The sequence below is a fragment of the Sinocyclocheilus rhinocerous genome, unplaced genomic scaffold (assembly GCF_001515625.1).
Source record: "Sinocyclocheilus rhinocerous isolate Xijiao unplaced genomic scaffold, SAMN03320098_v1.1 scaffold692, whole genome shotgun sequence".
NCBI classification, from domain to species: Eukaryota; Metazoa; Chordata; class Actinopteri; order Cypriniformes; family Cyprinidae; genus Sinocyclocheilus; species Sinocyclocheilus rhinocerous.
The window spans coordinates 408,392-420,459 of record NW_015638954.1 but is presented as its reverse complement, the minus strand read 5'-3'; the positions used below and the strand labels follow the sequence as shown (position 1 = coordinate 420,459).

Sequence of the window (12,068 nt, the reverse complement as noted above, 5' to 3'; positions counted from 1 at the left end):
GTTATGTTCAATGATCATCTAGCTATGTGGTTTTTTTTCTTACAAACGTAAATATTCAGTTTTCTTTGGTAACTACTTGACTAAAATAATTTTGTCAAAACTGCAAGCATAACTTGTGATGGTCTTGAAAAAGCATTGTTTAGAATAAGATAACAATTATAAATGCATATTTTGGCACACTGTATATTATAGTAAATACTGTCTGAATTACATGATAACTTTTTGGGTTAAAAACAGGTTAACATTAATTCAGCTAAAAATATTTATTCTATTTGGGCCAGGAAACATTTTGGCAGGACCAATGGAAATCTTAGCTATAGTGCCAGCAGGAAAAAAAAAGAAACCTTATTTTTGAGCCCTGTTTTTACACCGTGGTCCAGAACCAGCCCTGATGATTGGTGAGTATGTGTCCGGATGTGGGATGCCAGTGTGTGTTTTCAGTTCAGCAGCTTTTAATGTTTTGTCTAGTTTCAAATTGAGAAAGAAAGAACTTATTTGTTTGTGGGTCATGATCTTTTTGAATGGGATGAAAAACCACAATGCATCACTCACAAAGCATGTTGTAAAGACTATTCAAAACCTGTGTGTGGTCATGTACCTCTGCAGGATTCAGACCGACGAGCCCTCGCACGTCACGTGGATCAGCGCCCTCAAGGCATCAGGTGACACAAATACACATCTGTTCTTCCTCTTCTGAAATTCATGTGCATTCGACCATCCATCTGTTTGTTATCTTAGGTCTTAGCACTGTATTTATTTAACAATGCCTTTGCGTTTATCATAAGAGCTATGTAATTCTGCGAACTGCCACAGTTCCTCTTATCCTATTTGCAGATTAACCCTTTGCAATGTCCTCTCAAGATCTGACGGAACAATTCACTTCCTGTTAAGTCATTTATCTGTCATCAGTGACACTGATACAGGATTTAATGTATAAATCATCACTATAGCATTAATTTGTGAATGTTTTACATACTTCCACAGATAACAGCAAATGGATGAATCTGTAATATTCAAATGCTCAGGTGTTTAGTGTCTAAAACATGCCTTCAGATACCTGACAACTTGAGTCTTGCAGATGAGAACCAGTCTCAACTTGTTTGAAGTATTAGAGTGCTGGGGGCCTCAAATTTAATCTTAGTTTTGGGTTGTTCTGTATTGTATGCGAAGCATGTACTCTGCTGAAGGGTGAAGTCTGTGGTTTTCATCTGATAGCTATGGCGACACATCTGATCTTCATTGCTGCACCTACTCCTATTTCACCTCCACAGGCACTGAATTCATCTTTCATCTCATCTATAAACTAGTATACTTTAATACCCACAGATGCCTTGCCTGGATAATCCTCAGGCAGGTGGTCACCAAATACACAGCAACCAGTCAATCATCGAGCAGCTGCCACACAGCAAAGCCCACCCCCTAATGAGTACATATACATGTGGGTGCACTCATGCATATATACATACACATAAACATATCAATATAAATGGAATTTTTATGATATTGCTCCTAAATTGGCAGTATTCTGCATGCTATGTAGCACAGTATTAAAAACTTTAGAACTACAGTATGCCCACAGAGAGTATAAAGCCCCCTGACCTATTCACATTAAAATGACAGGAAAACATGTTAAATATTTTATTAAAATGTCTTAATAAAATATGATCTTCATAGGTGCCCAAGCGTGTGAGAAAGGCTTAAAATATGACTGCTGCTGCTACTTTTCTAAAATTCATGGTGTTTTTGATATGAAAGGATGATTATTATACTGTAAGTGACCACTGACAAATAACCAATACTGTCCCATCACAACATGCTTTAGAAATAATCCAAAATCAGCACAATCAGACATGTGCTGTCCATTCTGCCAGCTGGCCCGTGTAAAAAAATCTGTATTCTCTAATGATAGCACTATTCTTACAACTCACTGCCCATCATAGGGCCACCTGGCATGCTTACAGAGGGACACTATAGACTGCTTATGCTGGAGGACTCAGAAGTTCAGATGGGCGCGAGTTGTGAATAATTTCACAGAAAAGCTAACAGGTTAACAGTCTGTGCTGTTTGCTGTGACAGAGTGGTTTCATGAAATGTTATGGTGTCATTATGAAGAATTCAGACGGCCTAGAAATAATAAATGGGTATGTATGGGTGATTCAAATTGTGTTTTATTGCTAGTAAACTAAAAAAAGAGCTCAAAACGTGTTTGAATTCTTACTCGAGATCCTTTCCTTTACTCAGGTTATCTTTGTGTAATATTAAAATTTGTTTGATGATCTGAATCTTTTAAGTGTGACAAATATGCAAACAATTAAAAAAACAGGAAGGGGGCAAACACTTTTTCACACCACTGTATATATATATATAAGGCAGAGCGAGAAACTTCAGCTAGCACTGTATTGTGTAAATAAGGCTTCCTTTACGCTGTAACAAATCTTTAGATTTTTTTTTTACTCATGTGACAGAACGGATATTGTTGCACATGTGTAAACAAAAATCTGCACAAGCACAAGTTTTCGTTTGCGATCTGAGCCTCTTTTAAAACACAAAGCAGCAGATGTCAATTTACAGCTACAATGTATCATATACAAAATATGAAGTAGTTTAACATAACCTTTTGTCTGTGGCTTGTTGCTGTTTAAAACAGCAGTTTAAACGTTTAAAAGACAAATGCTTAACCTAAAATACAAAACTGTCATTTGACATACTGTAACGTATATTAACTTTGCAATAAAATAAGGCCTGCAACATTCTATTGAAATCAGTCATGACTCAGGTCAGAAGCTAGTCTGTAAATGCCGTAGCCTTCGGCGAGTGTTTTGCCTAGCGCGTGGGGGAGAAAGATAGAGCATACATAAGTGTCGGTGTGAGAGAGACACATAAAGAGAGACACTGCCTGCTGACGACTAACAGCTCGTATGACTACAAACACACACATCACGTTAAGAGTGCTGCGCTGCTTTGCCGGAGCTGGCAACACGGACGCTTTTATCCTGATTAAGTAACGGCCAGACAAGAGAGCGACAGACCTACAACAGTCCTACAACACCCCACAGCCGGCATTTGTGCAAGAAGTCAAGGGCAATCTAATGATAAAGGGACTAGACGGCGGTTGACTGTTTATTTAGAAGTGCTGTCGAGCAGAAACGAAACATCTCCTTCCTGGAAAAGAGCTCGTGCCGGATCACAGAGCACCGCAATGCGAATGTCGAGCGAAGAGACGCTTAAACCAGCACAACTGCATTTAACATGGGCGAAAATAGAGGAATTAGCCGCCACACAGACAGCTGAATCGTGAGAAATGTTCTCTGTTCCCGTTCTGAAGTAAAACACCGCCGTGAGACTGCATGAAACGGCGGTCTACTAATCTACAGCAGTGCATCTTCATATGAGACAGCACGCGATAATCTGGCCGATGAATTATGCACGGCGGAGCATGAATAATACACTGAGGGGTGACGCTCGTTTTCAGAGACCGGCCGGTGCCCGACGGTGTCCCACATGACCTACTTTCAAAAGCTTTAATGCAGGAGAGATGCAGCCGCAGTGAGAAGCAAACGAGACCTTCCGCACTGAAAAAACAAGCTCACTGTTTGATGTGTGACCGAAGTCGTGTGGACCTCAGGTGACGTGAAGGTCACGAACGGATCGTTCACTTGGAAGACTTGAACAGTGGTAGAGAAGCATCCTCGGCGATTGTTTTTTTTTAATCGTTCATAGTTTTAAAACGAAAAGACTTGAGCTAACGGAAAAAGGGGACCCTGGAGCCATTGACTGTTGCACTTGCAACAGCAGGATTATTTATTTCTGCTAAAACCACAGTCATTTCAGCACATGCTGTTGGGTTTTGTATTGAGCCATGAGATTTGCCTTTGCCAGCTGAAATCTGCACATGAACAACATAAATGCTTCTAAAGGATTATTAAAATGACAGTTTTGCCTCAGTTATGTCATTCAGTTTGACAGTCAAGCGTTCTGTAAGCAATACTAGTTATTTAACGACTACCTTCAACATGGTAGTGCTAGCTATGTATGTTATCAGTTTAATAAATCTAATTCAACAATGATTCTAAGCTCAGGAGATAATTTTATTGCTAATCAGTGAATTCGTCTTTTGGTAGGTCCAATCATGTTGTCACTTCCATTACTACGTCACACTGACGTTCCACCGAGAGTGACTGAGAACTTCATTCTGTCTGGTTATCGTTTCCCCAACTACAGCCTACGGCAGTGCCTAGTCTCTGCTTTTCGTCCCACCAATGAGACCGGAAACTTCTGGACACATTTCCTCCCCATTTTTGTGTTTGCCTTTCACTTTCTTGAGGTTTTCACGTGGGAAGGAGCGGCGGAACCTAGCAATCCTTTTTTCTACCCTTTCTGGAACTACTTCCTGGGGGTGTTGTACCTGCTGCTAGCCAGCAGCCTGGCTCATCTTCTCAACTCCATGTCACTCATCATTCGTGAAATCTGTTTCTTTGTGGACTATGGGACTATTAGTGCGTATACAGTGGGTTCCTCACTGGCATATTACTACTACATCCATCCTCAAGCAGGAATACCAGAGATTGGATTCGGGGGGCTGAACTCTACCCAAATGAAGAGCCTAAACGCTAATGATGAGGCTTGGCCCTCTGCATCTTCTCCCACTCAGTTCCAGCTGTTCTTTGAAAGCCTCTACATCCCATCCTCCTGTCTCGTCGCTATCGTATGCGTCATCACCTGCTGTAACACCAGACAGTGCTGGCGGAGGTACCGCTATGCTGTCCGCACCCTTGTCTTCCTCCTTCCGTTTTTTGTCTCCTCCACTCCTGTCTTCTACCGTCTCTCCGTGAGCTCGCCGTCATCCTCCTCCCCTCATCTGTTCTCCACCATGGCTGCCTTCTTCTACCGCCATTGCTTTTGGCTGGTGGTATCTGCCCTCTTCAATATCAGTAAGATCCCAGAACGTTTTTCTCCAGGGAACTTTGATATCTGGGGTCATAGCCATCAGTGGTTCCATTGCTGCACCTTCCTTTCGATCCTGGATGAGCTGCAAATGATCAAAGTAGAGATGCAGGCCCTGCTTCTCAACCCAACTTTGGTACTATCACCTGCAATGCCACCTAGGCTCCCTGGACCAACACTCTGGTCCACCTATGGGGTCATGTTGCTCCTGCAGGGGTGCATAGCATGCATTATAGCCGGTTTTGGTTGGCAGGCGTATCAGATCTACGCACCAGAGCAAAAAAAGCTAAAGGTACATTAGGAGAGACACTGTATGCTGGTCAGGTTTAAAGATCTTGTTTTGGATTTTCATTTTTGAACAATGTTTCAATGATGATGAACTCTGTAATTTCAATCATTTTATAAGGGATCAGTCAACCAAAAATGGGAATTGTGATTATTTACTCACCCTCATGTTGTCTAAAAACTCATATGGCTTTCTTTCTTTTGCAAAGCACAAGATAATTTTTTTTTTTTTAATGGGACCCAAAACTTTCAAGCTCTAATAAAGACATAAAGGTAACACGAAATGAATCCATATGACTACTGGTATATTCCGAGTCGAGATCATCTTTTAAGCTTTTTGCGTTCCACAGAAGAAAGAAAGTTTTGTAATGAAATGAGGGTGAGTAAACGAGGACAATTTTCATTTTTTGGGTGAACTGTACCTTTTGATATGGCCACCGAAAAAAAAAGTGCACAGTAGGCATTATTTGACAAAAATTGTGAATGTTTTAGCAGGTTTCATTGTAAGGACTTTGGAGGGAGGCTGCTTTTTGCTGTCGGGTGGTCAAAGTCCTTGCTGCTCTGCAATCAGTAAGCTGACTCTGCCACATTTGCTCCCCAGCGGCTGTATTGTTGAACTTACTTTTTGGTTCCAGAAAGTTCTCATAATTTTCACTCGAGAAGGGTTTAAAATGACGCATTATTGAGCTTTTACTAGGACACCTTATATTGTAACACTCTTCATCTTTGAAATTGTCTTTCTCAGTCTATCTATCTATCGCTGTCTGGCTTTTTCTCTCATCCGCCCACTCACATTTCCTCCCTGTTTTTAACAAACCCTTTAAACAGGAAGTGCACACAAACACAGATAGCTTCAGCCAAAGTGTTTGAAGCAAAGGGAAATGAGAGGGGTGGAGTATACATCACTGCAGTGCTAAACTACACCCTTCACAGTTTTTATGAACCTTACATTTCACTCTGTACTATCAATACTTTCAATTATAGACCTTAATTAAGGTGTGTGGCAGCACAGGTGGTAACCGTAGATTTGAGTTGAAATGCTATATCATAATCTACTGTACCTATGCATTGCTATTGATTGCAAACGCTTCTCTATGACTTGACGTTTGGGTGAAGGCCTTGGTGGTGAGACTGAAAGGAGAAAAACGAAGCCATATTGTTGAAAAACATATCAGCAAGTACTGTTTTTACTGTAAAGGCCAGTTTTGAAGAACTGTAGTCATGTGCTACACAAAAATGTCTGTGGTAAATTATAGTTATTAATAACTTCGATCAGGTGCCGGTCTAGAAAGTGCTACTAGTTGGCTGTATTCAGCTTTATTGTACTGTATACAGCCATGAGTTGTCACTGGTCTTTCTGCTGGGTAGTTGAATTTTCTTTCAACCAATCAGATACTTTCAGTAAATGGTGCTCTTATAAGAGAGTGTGTTATGTGCTTTAGTGAAAAAACGTGTTGACAAAACATACATGTTATTTAGTCTGAGAGTTTGGTGTGGTTTAACAATATTTGTGAATTTCTGTGAACATGTCTTTCTGTTGCTGTGAATGGCAAATTGAGGTCATTGATGAATCAGGTGTTGTGGCTGTCAAAAAAGATGTTATGTCTTTGTTGTTCTGTCCTCCAATTTCAAAGTCAGGCAGGCCGAATAGTTGCAATAGGTGTGAGGACATATTATAGCATTTTTTCAGTTTTTATGTATTTCATCATTCACAGGGATTCATTCGTTATTCATTAATAACTTGAGTTTTTAAAGCCTCATACTTAATACTGTTTGTATCCTATAATGAGATAGAGAATTTGTTACATTGCACTGTGTTGCACAAGCGTAGTATTAAAATCTAGACAGAATTATTATTTGCACATGTTTCTGAGCTTGACAGGGGACCCAATGTACATTTTATCCTGCTTTAATAAATTGAGCTGGGTTGTCTACAAAATTGGACAACTTTTTAGAACCGGAAGGTTTCAGCATATTTGACAGAGCATTGTTGGGCTGCTTGCGACTTTTGTTTGCCATTGTGCAGGTCTGACAACTTTGTGCGGTCATATTGCTCACCTTATGCTAACACCCCACACCTGTAATAAGACATATAGTTACACTCTACAGATCAAATGTGACCCTGGAGCACAAAACCAGTCATAAGGGTACATTTTTTGAAATTGAGATTTATACATCATATGAAAGCTGAATAAATAAGCTTTCCATTGATGTATGTTGTATATTTGTTAGGATATGACAATATTTGTCCGAGATACAACTATTTGAAAATCTGGAATCTGAGGGTGCAAAAAAATCAAAATACTGAGAAAATCGCCTTTAAAGTTATCCAAATGAAGTTTTTAGCAATGCATATTACTAATCAAAAATTACGTTTTGATATATTTACGGTAGGAAATTTACAAAATATCTTCATGGAACATGATCTTTACTTAATATCCTAATGATTTTTGGCATAAAAGAAAAATCGATAATTTTGACCCATACAATGTATTTTTGGCTATTGCTACAAATATACCCCAGCGACTTAAGACTGGTTTTGTGCTCCAGGGTCACAAATGTACAAGAGACTAAACCTGTATCAAATATGTTCGCTCTGGAGAAAACACCAAAATATGAATATTTAAAAACTGTGATTAAAACAGCTTGATTAGAAATTCTAGTTCTAGAACAGTTTGTCTAGAACAGTTGTAATTCTCAGGGGAGAAGACTGATTATAGTCTTAATGCACTGGAAACTATGCTGTATGCCCACTGCTGTAGTCTGAGTTTATAATCATGGTTTACTTAAGTTGATCATGCTAATATATCTTATTTATTAAGATATAGGCTTGAACATGAAACAAGAATACTTATCAGTTTAGTGGATATTAATATACAAGAGTTATTGTACTGGTTCTATTTCTATCTATTTCATCTGTATCAAAAGATGAAAACTAGATCAATAAATGTAAATGGTAAATCAGGTCTGTCTGTTTCTTTGTAAAAGAAGATGTACAAGTGTGCATGTTTTATTTTATGTGTATAAGATACATTTTGAAATCACAAAAAATAAGCGTTCCCACTTTATATTAGGTGGCCTTAACTACTATGTACTTACATCAAAAAATAAGTACAATGAATGTACTTATTGTGTTCATATTGTGTTGCAAAACACATTTGCTGCTATTGAGGTGGGATACGGGTAAGGTTAGGGACAGGTTTGTTGGTATGGGTAGGTTTAAGGGTGGGTTAAGGTGTAAGGGATGGGTCAACAGGGCAATTATATTATGTAATTACAGAAATTAATTACAGATGTAATTACATGCAGGTATTTTTAAAATATAAGTACAATGTAAAATATGTATATGTACACAATAAGTGCATTGTATCAAATTATTAATTTAAATGCAAGTACAAAGTAGTTAAGGGCACCTAAAAGTGGGACCAAATAAGCGCTTTAAATTAAATGTTAAGCTGAGAAATCCTGTGAGAGAAGGATGTTATGTTCACATTTCCACGTCTGCAGGTGTGAATTTGCCAATATTTGCATTTACATATCCGTGTTTGTGTGTGTGTGTGTGTGTGATTGACTAATGCTGAGTAACAGGAGCAGCTGTGACTCTTATTTCACAAAACAGCCCAACCCCTCTCTACCTATGTGTCTGTCCTCTGGCCATCTACATGCTTTACAAAGTGAAACACCAAAACACATAAATATATCTTGGATGCAGCAATGACCTCAGATCTTCAGATAGACAATAGTGTGGGACAGACACCTTAAATTAATTGTAGGGAAATTAACTAAGGGATAAATTTTCCATTGCCTTTTTTTTGTGGCTCTTTTCCAGCACACTGCAGACACTAAACACAGCACCTCATTCTAGATGTGTCCACTTGATGGAGACATACAGCTGTTTGTTTTCTATTGGCTTGGAACACTTAGTTCAAGGAGGAAATCCTCTGTGGCTCTTTCCACCTTGTTGTCAAAACATACATGTCATGACATGATTGTTTTTACAGAGAGTGTTAGTCAATGGTAGTGTAATAAATCTACAGTAGCATTCAAAAGTTAAGGTTCAGTACGTTTTTTTTAATGAGAAAATGCTTTTATTCAACAAGGATGCATTAAATTGATCAAAAGTGACATTATTTTTAAACTTTCTATTCATCAAAGAATCCTGCATCATGGTTTTTACAAAAACCGCACAACTTTTTTAACACTGATATTAATAAGAAATGCTTCTTGAGGACCAATCAGCATATTAAAATGATTTCAGAAGGATCATGTGACGCTTAAGACTGGAGTATAGCTTTGCAATCACAGGAATAAATTACTCAATAAATATGCTAAATGTATTAAAATAGAAAATAGTTCTTTCAAATGGTAATATTTCACAATATTACTGGTTTTACTGCATTTTTTTATCAAATAAATGCAGCCTTGGTGAGTGTAAGAGGCTTCTTTCAGAAACATTAACATATTAATAACCCCAAACTTTTGAACGGTAGTGTAGATATGATTAGCAGTTATGGTTTAGTATTATTATGCAAATATACACTCAAAACGTTTATGTATCGTTAAAGTTATTTAATTTAGATTTCTGATTAAAAGATGAAGGTTGATAAATTCATATTTTACATGTCATCCATCTTTAACTATAGGAGCTTTATCATTTATAATGAATACACTGTGCCTTATCCAAATGTTTGCATAATACATTAAACAGACTTAACCTAATAATACAAACACAATGAACATAAAATGGTAAATCACCCTGTACTTTATACCCTGAATATGACTGAAAGGTTCTGGTGTGATGCATAACATACCACAGATTTCTGAATCTTCTGTTCTCTTATTAGAATATTTACTTAAACTGTTTACTCATATATTGTTCCTCAGTTATATAAAAAGATGCAATTCATAATTAAGGATTTTGTTTATTTGACTTGACCTTTCCCTGCCTGATTAAAGTAGACCAGAGTGGGTGGGATTCGGCTTGTGACTGGTCAGGGTGGTTGTGAGGTCAACATGTTTTCTTTGCGAGGTTGGCCAGTGCTTTGTCATGCACTGACTTATACTGAAGAGCAAAGCTGGATGGGGTCAGAATGCCAAGGCCTTCGTCATTCACCTGGCCCATCAGCACATAGTTGTCTCCTATGATGTAAATTCACAATGATTATTAAATAATCAAAACAAAAGGTCAGTGAAATGATCGAAAATATGAACCAGTGCATATTCTTAAATGTTGTACAGTAACAGAAGACAAGTCATGCACAATTGCTTGTGGACGAACTGGTTTCGTGTGTTTCTTTCACCTTTACGCAGTGCAGGACACTTCAAGCATGTTGCTGTCAGTGTGGCAGATGTGGTGGGTCCTCTCTTTCTGAACTGAAGTCTACCTGCCTTATAGACCTTAATGATGGACACCTCGACTTCAGCACTTCCTTGAGATCCAGGGGTAAGTGATGTCACTTTACCAGTCAACACTGTGGGAGATATAAAGGAAGAAAATCAGATGATTGCATGCTTCTGATGCGCAATCTACAATTGCATGCAGATTCCAATAAAAAAGTAATAATAATAATAAAAACTTATTAAGAAATAATTATATTAGTTAAGTAATATATTAATTAAATAATTATATAATGAAACATTTAATATGCAATGATTTATAATAATAATAATAAAATATTACATTTGTAATGGTTAATAACAGCAGCTATAGTATTATTATTATTATAGCTGTTGCTATTATTAATAATATACTCATTATAAAAGTAATTAATAATAATATCATAAATAATAATAAATTACACAATTATTAATAATATTATTAAATATTATTAAAATGTTATTTTTAATTTTATTATAGTTTTGAGTCTTGACCATTACATTAGCTGTTTGTTGTAAGCACTGTTCTAAGGTCCATCATTACTGTGTGAGTGTAACCCCTCTCTCCCGGGTCCTCACCGCCACACCTCGTTCTCGCTCCGAGTGGGTCTCCGGCATGGGAGGCGGACGCACTAACAAGGAGGCTAAAGACTGCAGCCACTAGCATCAGTCGCTAGTGCGTCTCTTGAGATTAGGGGAGTGAGGTTTACCTGCACAGCACCTACCACTGGCCTCCGTTACACTCATACCCCTACACCTCACTCCCATCCGGGTCACGGCACCAATGTAACCCCTCTCTCCGGGTCCTTACCGCCACACCTCGTTCTCGCTCCGAGTGGGTCTCCGGCATGGGAGGCGGACGCACTAACAAGGAGGCTAAAGACTGCAGCCACTAGCATCAGTCGCTAGTGCGTCTCTTGAGATTAGGGGAGTGAGGTTTACCTGCACAGCACCTACCACTGGCCTCCGTTACACGAGCAGCTGTCTGCACTAAAGGCCTCAAATGACTGTCCTCTTATGAGTCTATAGAGACCGAGCGCATTTAGGCCACGCCCACACCGGGGGGGACAATCCAACGCTCTCCATTGACTTTCTATTGCGGGAAGCTGCCTCCTTGTCATTTCTGACTTATAACAAATAACAGAGCAATGCCTAAAAGCTGCTATGTGGCAAGGTGTACAGTAAACAAGGTAAAAAACCCAGAACTACATTTTTATAAGCTGTCGACCCCCCCAAAAAACGAGCATTTAGGACACAAATAGTTGTAGATGTCGGGGTATTTCACGTTGGGCCGTTCAGTTGGATCATTTCTCAAACAAAAGGAAGGTTAGGAAAAGGGGCACTGACATAGACCGATAAAATTTAGTTTCTTAATATATCTCCTCTCAGATTCACATAGGGTGGAGAAATAATCCTTTGACATGGTTAAAATAATGAATGGTCTTGTCGCCGATTACGTTTCC

General features: G+C 38.6%; 2 protein-coding genes across 2 annotated transcripts in view; one reads left to right on the top strand and one right to left on the bottom strand.

The window, feature by feature from the left end:
- Window positions 1–3,376: 3,376 nt before the first annotated feature.
- LOC107750314 (progestin and adipoQ receptor family member 9-like) lies at window positions 3,377–5,339 on the top strand. Its single transcript, XM_016565638.1, has one exon. The coding sequence runs from the start codon at window positions 4,130–4,132 to the stop codon at window positions 5,243–5,245; it is 1,116 nt and encodes a 371-aa protein (XP_016421124.1). The 5' UTR covers window positions 3,377–4,129; the 3' UTR covers window positions 5,246–5,339.
- Window positions 5,340–9,831: 4,492 nt separating this feature from the next.
- LOC107750313 (procollagen C-endopeptidase enhancer 2-like) overlaps window positions 9,832–12,068 on the bottom strand; it is a 13,410-nt gene continuing 11,173 nt past the window's right edge. Inside the window, exons 8-9 of the mRNA XM_016565637.1 lie at window positions 10,530–10,700; window positions 9,832–10,368 (exon numbers count right to left, since the gene is read on the bottom strand). Coding sequence (XP_016421123.1) covers window positions 10,238–10,368; window positions 10,530–10,700 — 302 coding nt within the window. The 3' untranslated portion in view covers window positions 9,832–10,237. The remainder of the gene's footprint in view (window positions 10,369–10,529; window positions 10,701–12,068) is intronic.